The following is a 23,459-nucleotide window of genomic DNA, read 5'->3' as shown; positions in this document are numbered from 1 at the left end:
GAAAGCCACACAGCTAGCAAAGTGTCAGAAGCAGAATTCAAACCTTCATCTGTCTGGCTACAAAGTCCATGCTCTCTCCTCTGAATCATTTTATAATCAAACTTAGCCTTACTAAATGCAAACTGAGAAAGTATTTATCATTCTATTAAATGCAACTTTTAAATAGAGAGTTTTTATATCAAATACCTTCCAAAACTTTAATAGCATTTAATCACAACTATTCTGGAAAACTGAAAGTAGCTTACTTGCTCTCTAATAAGACATTCAAAACAAAATGAGAGAGAAAAATTCCTCAGAAGTGGGCCTCTTTAACAAGGCACACTGGGGCACCTTACAGGGCACCACACCATCAAAAAGAACTCTTGGGCTTCCCTGGTGGCTCAGTGGTTGAGGGTCCGCCTGCCGATGCAGGGGACACAGGTTCGTGCCCCGGTCCGGGAGGATCCCACGTGCCGCGGAGCGGCTGGGCCCGTGAGCCATGGCCTCTGAGCCTGCGCATCCAGAGCCTGTGCTCTGCAACGGGAGAGGCCACAGCAGTGAGAGGCCTGCGTACCGCAAAAAAAAAAAAAAAGAACTCTTAAGTGTACTTCTAAATTCTACTTACCATTGTGGAAGAACGAACTCTTTTTTTCAATTAAAAAGAAATTAGTTCCATCTCACTCATTACCAATAACCCTAAAAACAAACAAACAAACAAAGAAAAACAAACCTGAAGAACCTGAACTACTATCATTTACCTTTTTTAGCAACTTCCATTTCTTCTTCTGTCCATCGAGAGGTTTCTACAGGTTCTGTAGAAACTGAAATAAAGACAGAACCCAATAAGCCAGAGAAAAATGAAGTTCTTCATTCATAGATTATATGGTACCAATCGTATAATCTACAGCCTAAATATTTATCTGACATAAAGCCACTTTAAAGCATTAGGTGAAAGAAACTATGGAAATAGGATGGTATCAGCCTCTCCTCTACTGTAATAGAGGGGAAAATCCCACACTCCTCAGTACCATGGTCTTCCTCAACGTTCTTTAACATTCCATCCATGTCCACATGTTTGAATGCGGTGCCTCCCCACTTCCTAGAGCTCCATCCCTTCTCTCCTGAAGCGTCAAAAGAAGCAGCCGCCCTTCTGCTTCCTGCCCAGGCAGGCGCAGTCCTCTCCTGTTCTCTGAACCCCCATCTCCCCCGAACTCCTGGAAGTCCCTGTGTTCATCCTCAGTGCCTGAAATCTAGCAAACAGATGGATCACAAACTGAACACTTTCTCCTTTACTTTAGAAAATTGAGACTCTCAGGCCTAAAATGAGCTCCTGCTATATTCTCCTTCTCAATTAACATTACTACCATCCACCCAGTCACTCCAATTATTATCAGGATCTTCAGACTAATTTTTGAAGCCTTAGACTAATTTTTAAATCTTTCCATCCATCTACCACTCACATGCAATGATGTATGTCAATTCTGGTCTCCTGAATACACCCCCTCGCTGCCTGGACCACTGAATGCATAAGGATGCCCTTCTAGCTGGTCCCTCAGCCTCCAGCCCTTACCCCAAACACACCTCCTCCACACTGTCACCAGAGTTATCTTTCTAAGACACAAATCTAATCACAACACTCCTCTGTTTAAAAACCTCTGTAGGCTCCCTACTTTGTAAGCAAAGCAGTTCAGACAAAGCCCACCACGATCTGCCCCCATCTGCTTGTCCAATTGTTTCCTTCACTTCATTCCTGTTATTTCCAAAACTTGCAATTTCTTTCATACTTCATGTTATGATAAATTTGGTACCACTGAACCACCAATGATGGTACTCATCATTAATATGATCCCATTATAAACTAATGAAGACAGTCTTTAATAAGAAAGAGAAAAATGCGTGTACTCTTAGACCCAGTATTCCCTTGTCTAAGAATTTATTTCCATGAAAACTAATTTAACAGAAAGAACATGCTATGCGAATAAAGATTTTTTTTTTCATTAAAGTGCCATCCATATTAGTTTTAAAGGCGGGAGGAGATGGCCAACATCTCACAGCCATTGAAAGTGAAAATGAAGACCACTTAGAAAGTAGAAAACATTCATGACATGTGCCCAGTTAGAACATCAGGAAACAAGGTGGCACGCACACTAGGATTACAACACAGGAAAAAGAAAAACAGCTGTATTAGGTAGTAAGGTTGGGGCTCATGTTCTCTTTCGAAAGACTTTGATATTAAAGTCTAACAAATTTAGGGCTTCCCTGGTGGTGCAGTGGTTGAGAATCAGCCTGCCAATGCAGGGGACACGGGTTCAAGCCCTGGTCCGGGAAGATTCCCACATGCCACAGAGCAACTAAGCCTGTGCACCACAACTACTGAGCCTGCGCGCTAGAGCCCACGCACCACAACTACTGAAGCCCACGCACCACAACTACTGAAGCCCGTGAGCCTAGAGCCCGTGCTCCGCAACGAGAGAAGCCTCCGCAATGAGAAACCCGCGCACCGCAACGAAGAGTAGCCCCCCCTCGCCGCAACTAGAGAAAGCCTGCGCGCAGCAACGAAGACCCAATGCAGCCAAAAATAAATAAAATACATAAATTCATTAAAAAAAAACAAACAAATTTAAAGGCCAGAATTTCAGATCAGCATTTCTAGGCCATCAATATCAGAGGTCCCTCCTGCCTCACCCTAGCACTGAAACAGAATCCCAAACAAAATTCTGGCCCGTTCGCTCCAATCTCGTCCACTCACTGGGTTCTGGCGGCGGTGGCAGAGGTGGGGGGGGGCTCCTCGGTGGCTGCAGCAGCCGCAGCGCTGGCAGCTGCGGCCTCACTGGTCATGGACCTGGTGACCCGGCCCTTTCGTCGGCCCTGACTGTTGGCAGTCTTTCGGCCCCGGGGCGTGGCCTGCTCTCTCTCCTCAGTTTCTTCTGCTGTACTTTCTGTCTTATCCTTTTCCTTGGTGTTTTCTCTAGAAACAACAGCAAAAGAACATTTTGTGTGATTTAAAAGCATACATACACCAAAAAGATTACAGCCTTGAAAATTCTTTAAATAGAAGTTGAATAAAACTACCCAACCTCCCAGTTATTTGGAATAACCGCTTGGGCTTCCCATCAATACAAACTCAACCCGCCCCAAAACACGCTCACTCTCCCCACCCTGCTTCCTGCTCCCTGGCCCTCTGACCAGCAGCTGCTGACAGTACCAGCACGCTCACGATCACTCAGTTTACAGATCCGACTTCACCTTCAGCTCTTCCCCTTGTCAGTTACTTGTATGTGAACTAGTGCCTCGTTTTGGTCCTTTCCTCTCACTGATGTTTCTCCCACCAATTCCACCACCTCTATCTCTGTTACCTCTGCGTGTGTTCAGTGCCTTAGTAGCACAGTCACAGTCTCTTACAACAGCCTTCCTGACTTCTGCATCCCCATCCATTCTATACTGCTCGTGGACCCATATTCTAGCACAACAGCTTTGGCAATAAACCATTTCCTCCATTCTAATCCTACCTATTCCCAAACAGAGCCATGCAGCCTCCTGAGTGAAGGTTACGCTTTAGCTTTCATTAAGGCTTTACCTAACTGGACCCCAACCTCCTTCTGCTTTTCTCCTTGAGGCGTCCTACATTCCAAACCAATGAAACCACTATCTGCCATTTCCCAAAGAGGCCTGTCCATTCACACCACTCCCTCTGTTCTACCCACACTGACCACTAGCTCCTGCAACAAGCCCTCCAAACTATCCAGGCAGAAGGAAACCTCAACCTCTTCTCAATCTCCCAGTACACTTTATTGACTCTGCTCATTCCTTCCAGGCTTTTTTCTCTTCCTTAAAGAGTACTTGCATCTTGCCTAATTTTTCCTACTAGATCATAAACTGCCTGGGAAGAGTATGTATCTCACGTATTTCTGCAACCTCCATGAGACCTAGCTCACAGCGGTAACAAATGAGTGCTTGTTAAATAAACTAGGCATGTTAAGAACAAAGTAAAAACAAGATATGGCAGTAACGCATGAGCAGAACCACTGACCACGTGGAGGATAAATGTTTTACCTGAATAACTAAAAAAAAAAAAAAAATTTTTTATAGATATCATCTTCTTAAAGCACAAAATTAGAATGGCATAAGTATCCAACTCTTTAAAGAACATGGCAAGTGATTAGGCTGCTTTAGCTGCCGCAAAATTAGATAAACCTTCAGTATTTCCAAGAAGATTATAGAAATAACAATAAATATTAAAAAGAAACTACTAACACAAGCAACAACCTGTATGGATCTCACACTTATTAAGTAAAAGCAGCCACACAACAGGAGATTACATACTGTACGATTCCATTTATATGAAATTATAGGAAAGGCAAAACAAATTAGTAGTTACCAGGGGCTGGGAATGGGGGGGAGGGAAACTACTGCAAAGGAGCACAGGGGAGCTTTCTTGGGGTGATGGAAATGTTCTGAGTCACGAGTGCGGCAACAGGTACACCAGTGCATACAACTGTCAAAATATATCAACGTATACCCTTAAAAACTGGTGAAATTTAGTCTATGCAAAATTATGCCTCAATAAAGCTGATCCTTGGAGGAAAAACAAACAAACCAGCTGCTAAGGGCCTCCCTGCACCCAACCCTGCCAAAACATGTACACAAAGATATCAACGATAGCTGTCTCTGAGTGGCAGAATCACAGGTTAATTTTCTTTCTATTTTGCTCTCTCTTACTGATTTGCTGTAAGGAACTAGAATTATTTTTATAACCACGATAACAGCAACAGCAACCACAAACAAACCAGGAAATCTGGACTTCCCTGGTGGCACAGTGGTTAAGAATCCACCTGTCAATGCAGAGGACACGGGTTTGAGCCCTGCTCTCGGAAGATCCCACATGCCACGGAGCAAGTAAGCCCATGTGCCACAACTTCTAAGCCTGCGCTCTAGAGCCCGCAAGCCACAACTACTGAGCCCACGTGCCACAACTACTGAAGCTCACGCGCCTAGAGCCCATGCTGTGCAATAAGAGAAGCCACCGCAATGAGAAGCCCACACACCGAAAAGGAAGATTAGCCCCCGCTTGCCGCAACTAGAGAAAGTCCACGCGCACCAACGAAGACCCAATGCAGCCAAAAATAAATTTTAAAAACAAAAAAAATCAGGAAGTCTATTTTATATGAAAAATAAAATCCATAAAGCTGGAATAGAAGGTGTTATATAAATGAAAACCATTTAGCAGCATTTTTACACTAATGTACACTACCTGAGGTTCAAAACAAAAGATCCTGAGTTCTTCCAAATCAAAGATTAAATTATACTCAGTGTATCTCAGTGATGGTGTATATTATTGTAGCTCATCCCTTCCGAAAGAGTATGTCATGTTTGGCAAATAAGTCCATCAAGCCAAAAGTTATACTTACTGGAATATTCCACTCCTTAATTATGTCAAATAACTATTAGGTGATCAAAGCACACATCCCATTGATTCTTTTATCTAAAATTTTATACCTTCAATAGATTCAATCTCATTATTTAAAAATAACTACAACATTTAACTATTTAACTCACTTAGAGTCCTCCTTTTCATCTTTTTCTTCTTCATCTTTCTTTTCCTCCTCTTTTTTTTCTGTTTTTTCTGCTTTATCTTCTTCTTTTTCTTCTACTTTTTCTTCTTGTGAGGGTCGGGCAATTTGCTGCTAGAATGAACCATCATTTGTAAAATTGGAAAGTAAAACAAACAGCTCCTCAAATCATAATGATAAATAATAAATATCTATGCAACAAATTTATGATTAACTTATTCACCATCTACAATGTGACTAGGGGTCATGTACTAAAAACGAGTCTAATGCTCTTTAATGTAGTCTATATGTATTGCTTAAAAGGTCACACACACATATAAACACACACAAATGTTCACAGTGTCTGGATCCATCAGACAGGTGACAATGTTAAGATTCCACTTAGAAATCTGAGGTTGGTACTCTCTTTTTGTAATTCCCACATCTAATCTGTCACTTACACATTTCAATTCTACTTGAAATTTGATAATTTGTCAAACCATCCCCCCGGTATGAGATCCTTAATATGTTCCCAAATTTTTCATCATTATGGATAATACTACAAGAAACCTCTTTATGCTTTTACTCTTTTGGGGAAACATTCATTTACTGGAAGAGTAGACAGTCATGGCCATTATTAAGACTGAAGCGATTTAGGAAAGTATTATGGATATAATAAACTAAAAAGTAAAACACTCAAATATGCCTAAACTGTAATTACAACTCTGTAATCGTAAATATGTATATAAAAAAGACGAAGATAATAAGATTATGGACCCTTTTAACTCTGATGTCTCATTTGCTAAACCTGAGAAAAGTGAAATGAAACTGTGGTGTTTTAATTACGAAATCAAACAGCCTAACCGAATAGGACCGGACTCCAGCTCCCCCGCAGCACGCGGCCGACCAGCCCAGGTGTACCTTTGCCCACACGGTCTGCGCCCAGGCTGCCCTCAGCACACCCAGCATTTTCATGCCTTTGCTCAGAATAGAGTAAAATCTTCCTCAACTTCCGATAGCATCTCACAGTCTTTTACCACCTCCCCAGAACTACAATCTAGCTTCTTCCTTAAGACACCTGGCCTCTCCAGAAGGGGGCCTCTCCAGAAGGGGGCGTCTCCAGAATGGGGACCCCTTCTGGAGAGGCCTCCTTCTAACATATGGAGGAAGAATCTAAACTCTTCTTGCTCCCCACTGACACTTCCAGAACACTGCTCAGCTGCGGTATTTAAAAACCTCCTGTTACAAATTTCAGAAAATCTACCTATGACACCTTGTTTCCTCTTCTGGTGTTACAGATTGACTCTCAAAGACTCCCAGGAGCACAGAGATTACTTTATCACATGGCTCGTTATGCCATGTCATTATTCTTCAGATTTCAAGATGCCTGTCAATACCTTTTCTATCAACACGATATCCTACGTGTGAAATACTTTCAGGTCATTGCCATTCAGTCTCCCACAGGGAGTCACCACAGCCATCCTCGGTGGGCACTGCCCCCCCCGACCCTATAATCTGACAGTGTGCCCCGCAACCACCACCACTCACATCCGTCCCAGCCCACATCTCCACTGTCGCCAGTCCAGTCCTGCTTTTTGTCCTCATCACCATCTACAATCCCTTGATGCTAAGAAATTTTCACAGCCCACCAAGAACAGCATCCACTCTTCCACTCTGACCCCAGCTAAATCGTTTCAATACCATGATTCCCTCACTTACCTTACCTGACCTTCCCAGGTTCTTACCCTGGCTAACTGCCAGTTTCCTTTTCTTCTAAGTATGTATTATTGCTAGAGAAAACTAAGAAATCAGGAAGATTTTAATGGATACTTTCCAAGCATGACTAGCTCTCCTTTACAACTGGGAATGTTTTATTCATCTGACTCCCTAGCACATCACAGTGATCCCAAGATCTGTCTGAAATGCTAATAACCTCACCCTGCCCGCCACAAACGTAGCATTCATCTGTCATTCTGAACCAACAAAATGACATACCAACAACAAACTCTGCCCCCTGCCTAGCAAGTGGACTACGTAACCCAGAAAACGGTTTACAGCCCTAAGAAGTCATGGGGAGGTGTCAACTCAGCTGAAGATAAGGAAAGAGGTCTACCGTCCCTTAGACTTGAACAACACATATAACCGTATTCCCCGAATACTCTTCTGCTTCTAATGCCGACCCGGGTTTTGAAATAAGCAAGCAATCCCCCACGTGCCCTGATGCCCGAAACCATCCCACAGCTGACTGGCCCCTCCTGCAGTGCCGGTGGCTGAGAGGCAAGGGCAGCACCTGTTTCGACCAGTCAAAGGGAAGAAGAGGGCAGGATCCCTCCAGAAACGCAGCCCCCAGTTCTGCAGAGTGTGTGTGAATGAGCCAAAGAAACTGCTGGGGCTGCCAGACAGTCTGCAGAAGCGTGTGCACCTCCAGAGCAGAGCCCCACACTGAGCAGCAGCGAGTGGAGAGGGATGTGAGGGAGGCCCGAGATTGTGGACAGCACTTAACCCGGGAGACAAGCATCAAGACCCACAGCAAGGATGGCCATGGACACTAAGAAAGGAAGGAACAAACTCTGGTTTTCACAAGAAGTGGCTGGCACTGCTTCTGTTTCAGGCAGATCTGTAAAGGAAAGAGCCAGCCCCCTGGTCTAGGACGGAGGTTACAGGCCACATACCTCAACCCTTGCCAGCGAGCTGGCTGGAGCAGAAGCCCATGGTTTCAAAAGGAAACTCTTCAAAGGACCCTAAGAGACACAGGCGCTCCCATGAGCTTCTTGTCCAGGTTTCTCCCTCCTTAAGCCCAACACTTGATAGTCAATTAAAAAAAAGTCTCGGGCTTCCCTGGTGGCGCAGTGGTTGAGAGTCCGCCTGCCGATGCAGGGGACATGGGTTCGTGCCCCGGTCCAGGAGGATCCCACATGCCGCAGAGCAGCTGGGCCCGTGAACTATGGCCGCTGGGCCTGTGCATCCGGAGCCTGTGCTCCGCAACGGGAGAGGCCACAACAGTGAGAGGCCCGCGTACCGGGAAAAAAAAAAAAAAAGTCTCATTCTGTTAGGGAGGTTCTCCCAACATGAAACATTCCTGCCAAACAATAAGCTATTCACTCTGAATGGCAGAGCACGTTATAAAACAAAATAAAAATTCCAATGAAAAAAAGTGAAAGTTACATGTATTTCATGAAAATAAATGAAGAGTAGGGTCAATTTCAGCAGGGTCCTCTCTAGCAAGATCAAATGCTAGGGCTTCCCTGGTGGCACAGTGGTTAAGAATCTGCCTACCAACGCAGGGGACACGGGTTCAAGCCCTGGTCCGGGAAGATCACACATGCTGCGGAGCAGCGAAGCCCGTGTGCCACAACTACTGAGTCTGAGCTCTAGAGCCCGCGAGCCACAACTACTGAGCCCGTGTGCCACAACTACTAAAGCCCGCGCGCCTAGAGCCCGTGCTCTGCAGCAAGAGAAGCCACCGCAATGAGAAGCCCACACACTGCAACGAAGAGTAGCCCCCGCTCGCCGCAACTAGAGAAAGCCCACACGCAGCAACAAACACCCAACGCAGCCAAAAATACATTAAATAAATAAATTTTGAAAAGAAATATATTTTAAAAAAAAAGAAAAAAGAAAGATCAAATGCTAGCTTATGCTGAGATTTATTACTACTACATCTGACTGGGTGTCTAACTCATATATATTTGTTAAAATGCTCAGGTCTTTAGAAAACAAATAAATAAAGGAATTCCCATTCAGCAGACAATGAAGTTGCCAAAAAGTGAAATGACCAAATTTAAGAACAAGGAGCTAGTTAAATAACAATGTACAAGAAACAGAAAAAATGAAGTACTTCAGCCACTGAGGTTTTTTTAAAGTACTTCAGGCAGTAAACAGAAAATATCTTATGCCAGTCTTATCAAAGTATATTAATAAACTAATGCCTTTAAAGCAACTGAACTGGAGACTACTTTCCTGAAGAGTGAAAGCTGTCGATCACCAAGAAGCATGTTTGGTTGAAGGCAACAAAGGCGGTAGCTGCTGCCCTTTACTTACTGGGCGGTACCTACACTCTGGGTACTGCACACACAACTAGTCTCCTATAAACCCTGCAAGGTAAGAACCAGTGCTCACAGATGTCACTCCCACAGATGTCACCAAGTGAAGGGACACTAGAGTGTCACAGACACAAAGAAGCAGAGCATTTGGGGATCTAAAGCTCCTTCCATTATACCCAATTCTTTAATTGTCTAAATCACCCTTTCTAACTAGTGTATAACTAACGGTTTAGTCAAAAACTCCTCCAACTTCAACAATTACTACATTTACATAAGTATATGCTTTCTGAACACCTCTGGGGAATAAAAACACGCTGGCACAGTTAAAGGGGAAGATGTTGTCGGCATGAAGGGAGAGTACAAATTCTTGTAAGAGCCCTCGAAGATCTGGAAATGAAAAATGTGGTTTCAAAACAATGACTTGCTTTACTGCAGGTCACGAGCAGGTGCCACAGGAATCCCATCTGCACAGTGACAGACTTATTACATGGGAGTTTATGCTGGAAAGTGAGATGGAATTATTACTTCTAACAAAAATGTTGCACACAAAATCAAGTTACTACTTGGCATGGTATTTACAATTCTAGATCCCAAACAGTAAAGCCAAAGAGGGGCTTTTGGTTTATAATCTTTGATAAGCATTCACTGCTTCAACTACAATTGATAAAGAACCACACTCATTCCCGTCATGGGATGCCAACAAGCTGGACTGTAACAATGGTTTGGGCAGAGTAGCCAACAGAATTTTTGAGAAAAGAGTTAAAACTTTTGCCAACAATAATCTCTGAACACAACTGTAACAAAATTATGATTATCTCTCATTTCCCGATGATTCTAAGATTAAAACTCATTTTCTGCGTAAATAATACGCAAGGTCCCCTATGGCAACAGCAATGTTAAAAATCACACCTCACGGGCTTCCCTGGTGGCGCAGTGGTTGAGAGTCCGCCTGCCGACGTAGGGGACGCGGGTTTGTGTCCTGGTCCAGGAAGATCCCACATGCCGCGGAGCGGCCGGGCCCGTGAGCCATGGCCGCTGAGCTTGCGCGTCTGGAGCCTGTGCTCCGCGACGGGAGAGGCCACAACAGTGAGAGGCCCATGTACCACCAAAAAAAAAAAACAAACAAACAAAAAAAACATACCTCACAGCTGTGGAATCTCTCAGCCAACAGCATACTACAATTCATCTGCTGAATAAAAATTACTTCCTACAGGTAAGCAGCTGGGAGTGGGGGAGGGGAGAAGCAATCAAAGCCTGAAAGGATGCAGTGCACACGTAAGAGGAATAAATCTGGAATAAATGTCTAATCACTTGGGATGACCCGAGGTAATTCTTACTCATTCAAACTTGACTGCATAATAGAGCAGTAGAGTGATTTTCAAATTAGTCGGATCTCTATACCTGCCAGGGTAAAAATATCCATTTAAAAATTTTTAACTTGTAACTAGATTCTTTTTTTTTTTTAAAGTCTTCTGGGGGAATTCCCTGGCGGTCCAGTGGTTAGGACTCCGAGCTTCCACTGCTGGGGGCCTGGGTTCGATCCTTGGTCAGGGAACTAAGATCCCACAAGCCACGTGGCATGGCAAAAAAAAAAAGAGTCTTTCTGAACTTTTTTCTGTATAGAAAATTCTCTATTTCCAACCGAGACCTTCTTCCTAAACTGCAGACTTCTGTATCTAACCTCCCACTCTACATCTCCATGTGGACAAAGTCTAACAGGTATTTAAAATCTAGTACGTGCTGATTATCCCCCCAAATCCGCTCCTCCTTCCACCGTGCCCGTCACAGTCAACAGCAACTCCAGCAGCCAAGACAGCCTATCTCTGCTAATCATCCTTGCATCCCCACAATCACTCCATCAGCAAAACCCACTGGCCTTACCTCCAAAAACATACCCAGAACCTGACCAGTTCTCCCCAGCTCCCACGATAGCCTGGTCCAAGCCACTGAAATTACTAAAATAACCCCTAACTGGCCTCCCCTACATTAGACTCTCAACAGAGCAGCCAGAAGGCTCCTGTCACAAATGAAACCTGAGATGACTCTTCTGCTGAAAAGTCTGATGGCCTCCCCTCTCCTCTGGTATCAGCGCCCATCATTCGGTTCCACAGGACAGAGCAAACACAACCCAACACTACCTACCTCTGAAAAACTGTCCAAGTATTTTGACACAAGCAACTAAGAAACAGAGGTAAGATTCTTTTGGTCTGAGATAGTAGTTTAAGTCCATCATTTAACTCCCTCCCCTTCCAAGTTCCCAGTGAATCAACCAAAGAAATATAAAAGTAGATGGAAAATCTTCAGGGTGGCAGGACTAGACTATCAGAAAGGCTACCCAAAACGAAACTGAGCCTAGCCAGGGGCAAGCATCCCAAGGTTCAGGTCCAAGTGAGGGTACACACGGACCACCTTGGCTCTGCACATACGTCCTGAGATGTGGGAAGGGTGCTAGCACAGAGGACAAGTGGTGCAGAAGAAAACACCACCGTGGCTCGAACTGCACAGGGACACATACGTCCCAGCAAGGAATGAAATGCTGCCCCAGATAACTTTAGGATAGAAAGCCGATGTTTCAGAGTAACAGAGACACTCCCCGTCGCACAAAACTTCCTGCTCTGTCACCACAAGCGATAGACTGCTAACCCGGCAAAGGTGAGGTATAATATAAATCAAATTATCCCCTGAGTTTATCTGGGATTGAAAAAATTAAACAGTAATACATATAATTTCTAAAAATAAATGTTATAAATACTACTTTGTAATTAGGAATAAAGCTATTGTTAAAAATTAGTAGCTGAGAGGGCAGACAGCAGAAGCAAGAAGAACTACAATCCTGCAGGCTGTGGAACAAAAACCACATTCGCAGAAAGACAGACAAGATGAAAAGGCAGAGGGCTATGTACCAGATGAAGGAACAAGATAAAACCCCAGAAAAACAACTAAATGAAGTGGAGACAGGCAACCTTCCAGAAAAGGAATTCAGAATAATGACAGTGAAGATGATCCAGGACCTCAGAAAAAGAATGGAGGCAAAGATGGAGAAGATGCAAGAAATGTTTAACAAAGACCTAGAAGAATTAAAGAACAAACACCTAGAAGAACAGAGGTGTTCATCTCTGTTCAAACAGAGATGAACAATACAAAAACTGAAATGAAAACTACAGTAGAAGGAATCAATAGCAGAATAACTGAGGCAGAAGAACGGATAAGTGACCTGGAAGACAGAATGGTGGAATTCACTGCCATGGAACAGAATAAAGAGAAAAGAAGGAAAAGAAATGAAGACAGCATAAGAGACCTCTGGGACAACATTAAACGTAACAACATTCGCATTATAAGGGTCCCAGAAGGAGAAGAGAGAGGGAAAGGACCCGAGAAAATATTTGAAGAGATTATAGTCGAAAACTTCTCTAACATGGGAAAGGAAATAGCCACCCAAGTCCAGGAAGTGCAGAGAGTCCCAGGCAGGATAAACCCAAAGAGAAACACGCGGAGACACACAGTAATCAAACTGACAAAAATTAAGGACAAAGAAAAATTATTGAAAGCAACAAGGGAAAAACGACGAATAACATACAAGGGAACTCCCATAAAGTTAACAGCTGATTTCTCAGCAGAAACTCTACAAACCAGAAGGGGGCAGCACGATATGATGAAAGGGAAGAAACTACAACCAAGATTACTCTACCCAGCAAGGATCTCATCCAGATTCAATGGAGAAATCAAAAGTTTTACAGATGGGCTTCCCTGGTGGTGCAGTGGTTGGGAGTCCGCCTGCCGATGCAGGGGACGCGGGTTCGTGCCCCGGTCCGGGAGGATCCCGCGTGCCGCGGAGCAGCTGGGCCCGTGGGCCGTGGGCACTAGGTGGGCGCTGGGCCTGCGCGTCCGGAGCCTGTGCTCCGCAGCGGGAGAGACCACAGCAGTGAGAGGCCCGCGTACCACACACACACAAAAAGTTTTACAGACAAGCAAAAGCTAAGAGAATTCAGCACCACCAAACCAGCTCTACAACAAATGCTAAAGGAACTTCTCTAAGTGGGAAACACAAGAGAAGAAAAGGACCTACAAAAAACAGCTCATAACAATTAAGAAAATGGTAACAGGAACATACATATTGATAACTACCTTAAACGTGAATGTATTAAATGCTCCAAACAAAAGACACAGTCTTGCTGAATGGATACAAAAACAAGACCCATATATATACTGTCTATAAGAGACCCACTTCACACCTAGGGACACATTCAGACTGAAAGTGAGGGGATAGAAAAAGATATTCCATGCAAATGGAAATCAAAAGAAAGCTGGAGTAGCAATACTCATATCAGATAAAATAGGCTTTAAAATAAAGAATGTTACAAGAGACAAGGAAGGACACTACATAATGATCAAGGGATCAATCCAAGAGGAGACATAACAATTATAAATATATATGCGCCCAACATAGGAGCACCTCAATACATAAGGCAACTGCTAACAGCTATAAAAGAGGAAATCGACAGTAACACTGTAATAGTGGGGGACTTTAACACCTCACTTACACCAATGGACAGATCATCCAGACAGAAAAGGAAACACAAGCTTTAAATGACACAACAGACCAGACAGATTTAATTGATATTTATAGGACATTCCATCCAGAGACAGCAGATTACACTTTCTTCTCAAGTGCGCACGGAACATACTCCAGGATAAATCACATCTTGGCTCACAAATCAAGCCTCAGTAAATTTAAGAAAATTGACATCATATCAAGCATCTTTTCTGACTACAACACTATGAGATTAGAGATCAGTCACAGGGAAAAAAATGTAAAAAACACAAACACATGGAGGCTAAACAATACGTTACTAAATAACCGAGAGATCACTGAAGAAATCAAAGAGGAAATCAAAAAATACCTAGAGACAAATGACAACGAAAACACGACGATCCAAAACCTATGGGATGCAGCAAAAGCAGTTCTAAGAGGGAAGTTTATAGCAATACAAGCCTAACTCAAGAAACAAGAAATATCTCAGATAAACAATCTAACCTTACACCTAAAAGAACTAGAGAAAGAAGAACAAACAAAACCCAAAGTTAGGAAACGGAAAGAAATCATTAAGATGAGAGCAGAAATAAATGAAATAGACACAAAGAAAACAATAGCAAAGATCAATAAAACTAAAAGCTGGTTCTTTGAGAACAGAAACAAAATTAATAAACCATTAGCCAGATTCATCAAGAAAAAGAGGGAGAGGACTCAAATCAGTAAAGTTAGAAATGAAAAAGGAGAAGTTACAACAGACACCACAGAAATACAAAGCATCCTAAGAGACTACCACAAGCAACTCTATGCCAATAAAATGGACATCCTGGAAGAAATGGACAAATTCTTAGAAAGGTATAACCTTCCAAGACTGAACCAGGAAGAAATAGAAAATATGAACAGACCAATCACAAGTAATGAAATTGAAACTGATTAAAAATCTTCCAACAAACAAAAGTCCAGGACCAGATGGCTTCACAGGTGAATTCTACCAAACATTTAGAGAAGAGCTAACACCCATCCTTCTCAAACTCTTCCAAAAAACTGCAGAGGAAGGAACACTCCCAAACTCATTCTATGAGGCCACCATCACCCTGATACCAAAACCAGACAAAGATACTACAAAAACAGAAAATTACAGACCAATATCACTGATGAATATAGTGATATTGATATCCTCAACACAATACTAGCAAACAGAATCCAACAACACATTAACAGGATGATACACCATGATCAAGTGGGATTTATCCCAGGGATGCAAGGATTCTTCAATACATGCAAATCAATCAATGTGATACACCATATTAACAAACTGAAGAATAAAAACCATATGATCATCTCAATAGATGCAGAAAAAGCTTTCGACAAAATTCAACACCCATTTATGATGAAAACTCTCCAGAAAGTGGGCATAGAGGGAACCTACCTCAACATAATAAAGGCCATATAGGACAAACGCACAGCAAACATCATTCTCAATGGTGAAAAGCTGAAAGCATTTCCTCTAAGATCAGGAACAAGACAAGGATGTCCACTCTCACCACTATTATTCAACATAGCTTTGGAAGTCCTAACCTTGGCAATCAGAGAAGAAAAAGAAATAAAAGGAATACAAATTGGAAAAGAATAAGTAAAACTGTCACTGTTTGCAGATACATTGAGAATCCTAAAGATGCCACCAGAAAACTACTAAAGCTAATCAATGAATTTGGTAAAGCTGCAGGATACAAATTAATGCACAGAAATCTCTTGCATTCCTATACACTAATGATGAAAAATCTGAAAGAGGAATTAAGGAAACACTCCCCTTTACCACTGCAACAAAAAGAATAAAATACCTAGGGATAAATCTACCTAAGGAGACAAAAGACCTGTATGCAGAAAACTGTAAGATACTGATAAAAGAAATTAAAGATGATACAAACAGATGGAGAGATATACCATGTTCCTGGATTGGAAGAATCAATTAAAAAAAAAAATTAGTAGCTGAAACTTGTTTAAGATGCTGGTGGGCTCTACCATCTCTGGCTAATGGACCCTGACTCCACTTTCTCTGTGGGAAGTGGGGAGATGCCCTGACTCCTCTGGTGCAACAGAGTTTCCCACATCACCGCCAATGTCCAACCTGCCATTCAGATAGTTGGTTAGCCCTTCCTGGAGCTCTGTAGCCACTGCTCTGTCTCTGCAACACTGGCTGCTGCACCAGCAGGCCCTTCCCTCCCTTCTGATTCCCAGCAGCCCCGCCACCGTTCCTCGGCGCCCTCTCTAAGCAAACCTTACAAACAAGGGGACGCCTGTGCTCTGCAGCGTGTAGCCCCGCACCCCGTGCCCCTCGCTCACTACAGTCTTAGTCCTGGCCCCTCACCCACCCACCGCAGCTCACTTGACCTCTAGCAGGGTTTTACACAGTTGACTCATGAAACACTCTATACTTTTTTTGACCAAGAAATACTGCTTCTGATGAGTGTGTCATCACATCTTGTCAGGTGGCATTGTTTTGGAGAAACAATGACCACACATCATGAGAGAACCTGTATCTGGCGACCGGGGTGACCAGGGAAGGGAAGGCGGGGGACTGTGTGAGGGAACCAGAAGAGCGTCAGGAATGCTGAAGATGGCAGCAGCCGTCCACGCCCACACGTGCCACGCATCCTGCAAGCGGTCTCAGGGTGTGGGGCGCACAGGAAGAACAGATGGGAGCTGTGACGGTGGCTGATCAGCTACTTGAAGGAAAAGAGTTTCTAAAGTACTGAACTGCGACTGTGAAAACACATACTGCACTGCATTAAAAACAATCTTTTGAGGTCAAGTGCTTTAACCCCAGAAATAAAGTTAACCTGAAACACAATCAGGTCCCAGGTATTTCAGTAAACAACCCTGTACTCTAGTCACCATGCTGTACTTCTCACTTCTCTCCCTTACTCTACCTGTCCCCTCCACAGACAAAAGGACTGGTAAAGGTGGTATATTTAATAGGCTGTCACGGTTCTCATATTTAATTACATTATTATTGTTAACTCTGACATGCACAATTTCGACAGCATGAAAATATAAAACTTCTCATTAATTTTGTTATACTAGAAACTTAAAATGCATTCAAAGTAGAAAATATAACACATTAAATATATATTCAAAATAATAAAAACATGCTCATAACATTCTAATTAATTTAACAGAAATGTCAATTCCTAAAGTACACCTTACTACATATAAGGCTCCTATTATAAAATTTTTCATCTTCATATTTCCACCAACCCTGAAATTGTTTCATACAATAATGAAACATACCTGGTTTCTTCCTCTGCGTTTTCCATAGTTCCTTCTTACTAGGGCTTTATAATTCTCATTTTTCTTGGTTAAGTAGTAATATAAAACACAATCAGGAACACTCTACCAAAAAAAAAATCATTTTTGAGGATCCAATGAAATAAAATTTTTTAAAAGTATCAAGTAACACTTTCAAGGAAAATCTCTAGTGTTCTCAAAGTATAAAATGAGGAAAACCACAAATGGCTAGCTTTTTAAGGCATATCTAGGCTGTAAAAATATATATATATAGTGTGTACTATCTTGATGGATAATTATAGCTGTCTTAATACAAATTATGTAAAAGATATCAGGAACTATCAGAAACATTCAAGCACTTTCTTCTTTACGAGTAACTAAATTCTCTTTCTTCCTCTATATACGTAAATATTCAAAATGTCTCACTTTGCTCACAAACCCAACATCCAATCCACTGTGAAAAAATTTCAGGAAAAATCAGGACTCTGAAATTTTAATTAGAAGTTTAATGAGGTTCAAAAAACATTGTAACCTATGTTTTTTTACGGAAATATAATATCAGGTCATTTTTGATTAACCACGAAAATTAGTCTGTGTTCTGTGCTTAGAATTGGTCATCATATAATTGTAAATATCACTATACTATTCCCATGAGAATCTTTTCTGTATCAAGCCCTTTGCAAAAATTCTATTTAACTACTTATATTTCTATTTAACTACTTCTGTGTACTAGGCACAAAAGCTTCAAAGCAGCAACCATCACAAACCTACAGACATTCTCAGTGCAAACCATTTCTTACCTTCCTTTCCAAGTAAGATGCAATTAGTCCAAAGTTTTTTGGATGCTGGATAAACCTGAGTAAAAGAAAAACACACACACACACACATTTTAACAACTTAAAAAGAGGGGGAAGCCCTTGGGAATAGAAATATAATGTAGACTAATTTCTAGCGACTCCTAAATGCTAATGTCCTCTTAAAGGGCACAGATTCCTGGGCACCGTCCGCCAGGAACTGACTGGATTGGAATACAGTAGAGCACAGAAATCTGTAACTTTAAAATGCACCCCCCGGTGAACAGGACACCGCTCAGGTTTGGGTACCACTCTTAAAATGACTCCACAACCCTGTTCTTACCTGGGACCTACATTCCCACCCATAAACTTACAGGAAGGTCATATCAAATCTGTCTTTTCTGACTTCCACAGTACCCACTCAAATGCCAAAATGGGGTCAAGTTTTGGGGGAAACAGTTCAATTTACAAGTAAATGCCAATACTTTTCACTAACTTATGTCAGCTTCTTTTTTTTTTTTTTTTTTTTTTTTTTTTTGCGGTACGTGGGCCTCTCACTGTTGTGGCCTCTCCCGCTCTGGAGTACAGGCTCCGGACGCACAGGCCCAGTGGCCATGGCCCACGGGCCCAGCCGCTCCACGGCATGTGGGATCCTCCCGGACTGGGGCACGAACCCGTGTCCCCTGCATCAGCAGGCGGACTCCCAACCACTGCGCCACCAGGGAAGCCCTGTAAGCTTCTATTAGAGAGTAATTTAAAATTTAAATTACTTGTCCTTAAAGATCTCCTTCTCATGGTCAGTCCAAACATTCATGAACTGCCTATCTTTATAAATCTTCATAGGGTCCTCCATAAGCCCATTCATGTTAATGAACTTGACCCTTCTCTGTTCTGCATCAAACATCATAGGTGGGATCACAGAGAGCTGTCGCATTTGTTTCTCATTATTCTGAAAAAAAAAGAAAAAAGAATGCAATTTACAGAGAATAAAACTTAAAAAGGGCCGCAGACCAACTGTCTTAATCGACAGTGAAACACCACATATGTACTTTAATGACAACAGCAGTGGTACCATAACATCTAACATACAGTAATTATACATATTATCTAATAAATACTCATTGCATGAATAACAGAGGCAGAGACTACAGTTATTATTTTTTTATAATCCACTACTACAATTTGAGAAGAGTTCTTTCCTTAAAGGAAGCTGATACTTCAAATAATGAATCTTAGACCTAAAGGACACACAGTAATGTCAGGTCACTGAAGTAATGATCTTATGAAGCACTTACTAACATTAATATTGCCTCATTTAAAAAAGTCTTAACATCATTTTAAAGAATAATAAAATAGAAAAATAAGCAGATAGGAACCGAAATCTTAAGGTCATTGATTTTAAATTAACTAAACTTACTTAAGTATTAAACACTTCTTGCTAATCTTACATAATCTTTCCACTGCAAATTTAAGACTATTATCCCTAGAATTTCAACTAAAACTAGGTTACAGTCATACAATTTATTTTTCCCACAGTTTAATTCTGTAAGTTTATAAACACAAACTTCCATGAGAAAACTTTTACCAAAAAGTATAAGTACTGACCTCAATACAAGGCTAGGTTTTTTTCCTGAAACTCTTCTCCTAGAAGCGGACATTGCCTTAGAGTAAAGTCCTTACAAAGGTTCTAATTTTATGGGTACTCTCAATCAGTCTGAACACCAAAGTGTGTTGGTTGAAATCACCTCACCTGATACTAGTTTTGGCTGTTTACAGAAGCCCCCCTTATAGAATCAGTCAAAAAGTGAGCAAAGAAATTTCACAGAGTTAGTCATCACTGCAGAGATTATGGCCACAAATTCTGAAATGTATAGCAATATAATAATTGTCTTCATTACTTAAGAGGACCACGATGTTCAAATAAGCATGACTTTCAGAATTTAGAGATGAGGTTTTTTAAAAGCCATATTATAAAACCAAAACTAGCAAAACTCAATATATGGTTTTTGGACCGACCTTCAGAGATAGTTTGAAAACAGCTACAAAGATTCACTGTTAGGAACAGAAATTTATTCTTATTCAGAACTGATTTATTAATATCAGATCAGATCTCAGCTGGCTAGAGATCACACTCCGGACATCCCCCCAAACCTCAGGTCCACAACCCAACATACAAACACCTGCAAAGTACACGCTCCTTTGTTCTTTTAGGAAACGGCACCAGCAGCTCAGTCCTCTAACCTGCTCTTCTTTCTCATCCCACACTTGTCCTGTCCACTCTGCCTTCTACAAATCTCTCCACCAGGCCCTTCCTACACATTTCTACCACTGTCGCCCTGACTCAGGTCCTTATTTTTATCATAACAGCCTCCTCACCTCTTTCCAGGCCTCCCTGCTGCCAAAGCCGTCTTCGTAAAAATGGCATAGGGCGGCCTTGTTTAAAACCTTCGACGGTTGGCCACAAACTTTGGAACAATTCAAACGCCATAAGTGTTCCCTCAGTTATATACAAATAAACCCTTAGTTTATGGGGTATGAAGCTAAAATGCCTGAATAATTAATCAATTAACTTGAATTAAATCAATTAACTGTCTTACCTCCTGTTCAGAGAGCCCATCAATAATTTCAGAAATCTCATGTTCACTCCTAGCAATGGTGGCTGAAAGACCAGCTCCCCTCTGCCCAACTCTAAATATGAGGGAGAAATTTTAGATATATTTAAAGGCCTTTTATAAAGAAGACATATCAGTTAGATTACTTTTACGTCGATTTCTTTTCTGAATGGGACTTTTTAATCAACTAGAAGTCAGAGAAGAAACCTAAAATGCTACTGAGAAACTACTTTTAAGTAATATGTTTAAGCCATTTATCTATAAAATTAGTAACAATTTAAATGGTAAGATTTCTTTTTAAAGGTTACATGTCTAAGTTCCCATGGCAGAACTGTTTATGGGAAACTTTTGGAAAACTACAGTTATTGGTGTCATTTTCATCTCAAATAGCATTCTTTTGTCTGCCTTCCAGAGAACAGGATAGCAGACTTAGAAAAATACACAAAACATTTTTAAAGGGATGGGAAAAAAACACAATCATCATCCCTGACAGAAACTTAATTGTGATTAACGGGGCTTTCATGAGACAGTGGAGACGAAAACTAAAGCTCTACCTTTGCAAAAGTACTTGTTCTCTAAAAGTAAAAAGAAATCAGAAACTACATACCAATAACAAAGAATTTCTCAATTAGCAATCAATTTAAGAGTTTTGATCATGTTGGGAGGTGACGAAGAACTGTGAGACATGCAAGTCTATTCTTACTAACTGTCATTTCCAAAGGAATGAGCGTTTTCAAGAACTGAAGAATTAATTTCAAAATATTCACTTAAATTTAGATTCAACAGCATGATTAAATTTAAAAAAATTGATTATATTAATCAACAGCATGATTAAATATAAAAAATTAATATTAGATTCACTAAGGCATAAACATTGTTAGCTGATAATGAAGTTTTATATTCAAAATAAAAGTTCTTAGACTCACAGACACAGAGAACAGACTTGTGGTTGCCAAGGGGCAGGGGAGGGATGGATTGGGAGTTTGGCATTAGCAGATGCAAACTATTATATATAGAATGGATAAACAAGGCCCTACTGTATAGCACAGGGAACTGTATTCAATATCCTGTGATAAACCATAGTGGAAAAGAATATTAAAAAGAATATATATATACGTATAACTGAATCACTTTGCTATATAGCAGAAATTAACACAACACTGTAAATCAACTATACTTCCATTGGGGAAAAAAAGAGGAAAAACATAATAAAATTTCTTTATGAACTTTCTTAATGATTAGATTCAGGTAACAATAAATATTGTGAAGGATCAAAAGTATGATTCAAAGGAAAACAGCATAGCCATTAAACATCAAACCACTTACCGCTGAAACCGTTCTTGCTGTTCTCTTTGTTTTCGAATTTCTGGAAACTGCTTTTCATAATACTCCCTTGTTTTGCTTTCTTTAGCTTTCCTCCGAGGATTATTTTCTATTCTGTCCACTTTTTTCTCCCATGCCTCCATGAGCTGATCATAACGTTGGCAGATTTTTTGCTCCTATTAAATACCCGTAGCAAATTAATAATTAAACTAAACTCTGTGATTCTGACAAACCTAATACTTTAAAGTAAAGGTTACTTCTTAAGGCTAAGTCAGAAGTACATGTGGCCTATGACTCAACTGTGAATGAAAAGCTGTCCTTGATCTGAAAGAAGAGAAAGAAAGGGAGCTGTTTTCTAGGAAAGATCAACACATAGAGCCTATCGTGGCTGGATTTTTTAGTTAATATTAAGACTACACAAATTAACAAACTAAATGATGAGCCACTCTGATAACATTTACATCTTCACTGTCAAAAAAAATGGAAAATGAGAAATAGAAACATGTAAATAGTTCATAATCCCAAAGGCAAGCGGATTAACATTTTGTTGTTATCCTTCCAATAGGTCAGAGAAAACACCCAATTAAACCATCCCTCTACTGCTGGACGTTTTGGTTACTTGCAGTTTTTTCTTACTACAAATAATGCCATATAATGAACATTTTTGACAGTCTGGAAAAGGCAGAAATTGGTTGTTTTTTATGATAAAAAGAAATGCAGTAAACTACACGAAATCGAGAGCGAATGCTTTTAGAGGAAAGAATAATGTATGATCTCATTTTTTAAACAGAGAAGAAGAAAAAAAGAACCGTGCACTACAAGCCCCAGACCGTGGGTGTGAGACAACGAAAGGGCCTGCCACACGGTCAGCTCCAGGAAGCGGCCGCAAGGGGAAAGCACTGCCTTCCCCATGCCCTGTCTCCTCATAGCCTGTCTACTCCTCGGCCTCCACCTGTGCTCAGCTCTATGCCGCCCCCTCGGTCTCATCTGGATTCAAGCAACGGCCTCCTTCCTAGATGACTCCCATGCACCCTGAATGGCATAACCAGATGCAACTTCTTAAAACACAGAGCTCAACATTTCACTTCCTCAGCTCAAACACTTAAAAGCTGCCCTCAGGATCTGTGCACAACCCGGCCCTGGCTTCCCTGCACAGCCTCACTCCTCGCCACCCTCCCAGCTCAGTCCAAGCCCAGCCCTCTCCAACCTGCCACACTCCCTCCACTTCCCAGACCTTCCCGTGAGCTGCTCCCACTGCTTGTGAAAGTCTGCAGGGGACTGGTTTTCCTGTGCAACACCCCTCATGATTCATATCTGCGCCAGCTGTCCCCTTACACGCT

General features: G+C 41.5%; 1 protein-coding gene across 1 annotated transcript in view; it reads right to left on the bottom strand.

Moving 5' to 3' along the window:
• NCOR1 (nuclear receptor corepressor 1) overlaps positions 1-23,459 on the bottom strand; it is a 142,626-nt gene that overhangs the window by 57,482 nt on the left and 61,685 nt on the right. Inside the window, 9 exon segments of the mRNA XM_027131124.1 lie at positions 738-800; positions 2,729-2,762; positions 2,764-2,947; positions 5,536-5,660; positions 17,394-17,495; positions 18,191-18,245; positions 18,955-19,133; positions 20,782-20,872; positions 22,123-22,295. Of these exon segments, the coding sequence (XP_026986925.1) occupies positions 738-800; positions 2,729-2,762; positions 2,764-2,947; positions 5,536-5,660; positions 17,394-17,495; positions 18,191-18,245; positions 18,955-19,133; positions 20,782-20,872; positions 22,123-22,295 (1,006 nt within the window).

Source organism: Aethalodelphis obliquidens, unplaced genomic scaffold (genome assembly GCF_003676395.1).
Source record: "Aethalodelphis obliquidens isolate GAN/ISIS:26980383/991018 unplaced genomic scaffold, ASM367639v1 scaffold38, whole genome shotgun sequence".
Taxonomy (NCBI): domain Eukaryota; kingdom Metazoa; phylum Chordata; class Mammalia; order Artiodactyla; family Delphinidae; genus Aethalodelphis; species Aethalodelphis obliquidens.
This window is presented reverse-complemented; position numbering and strand designations above follow the sequence as displayed.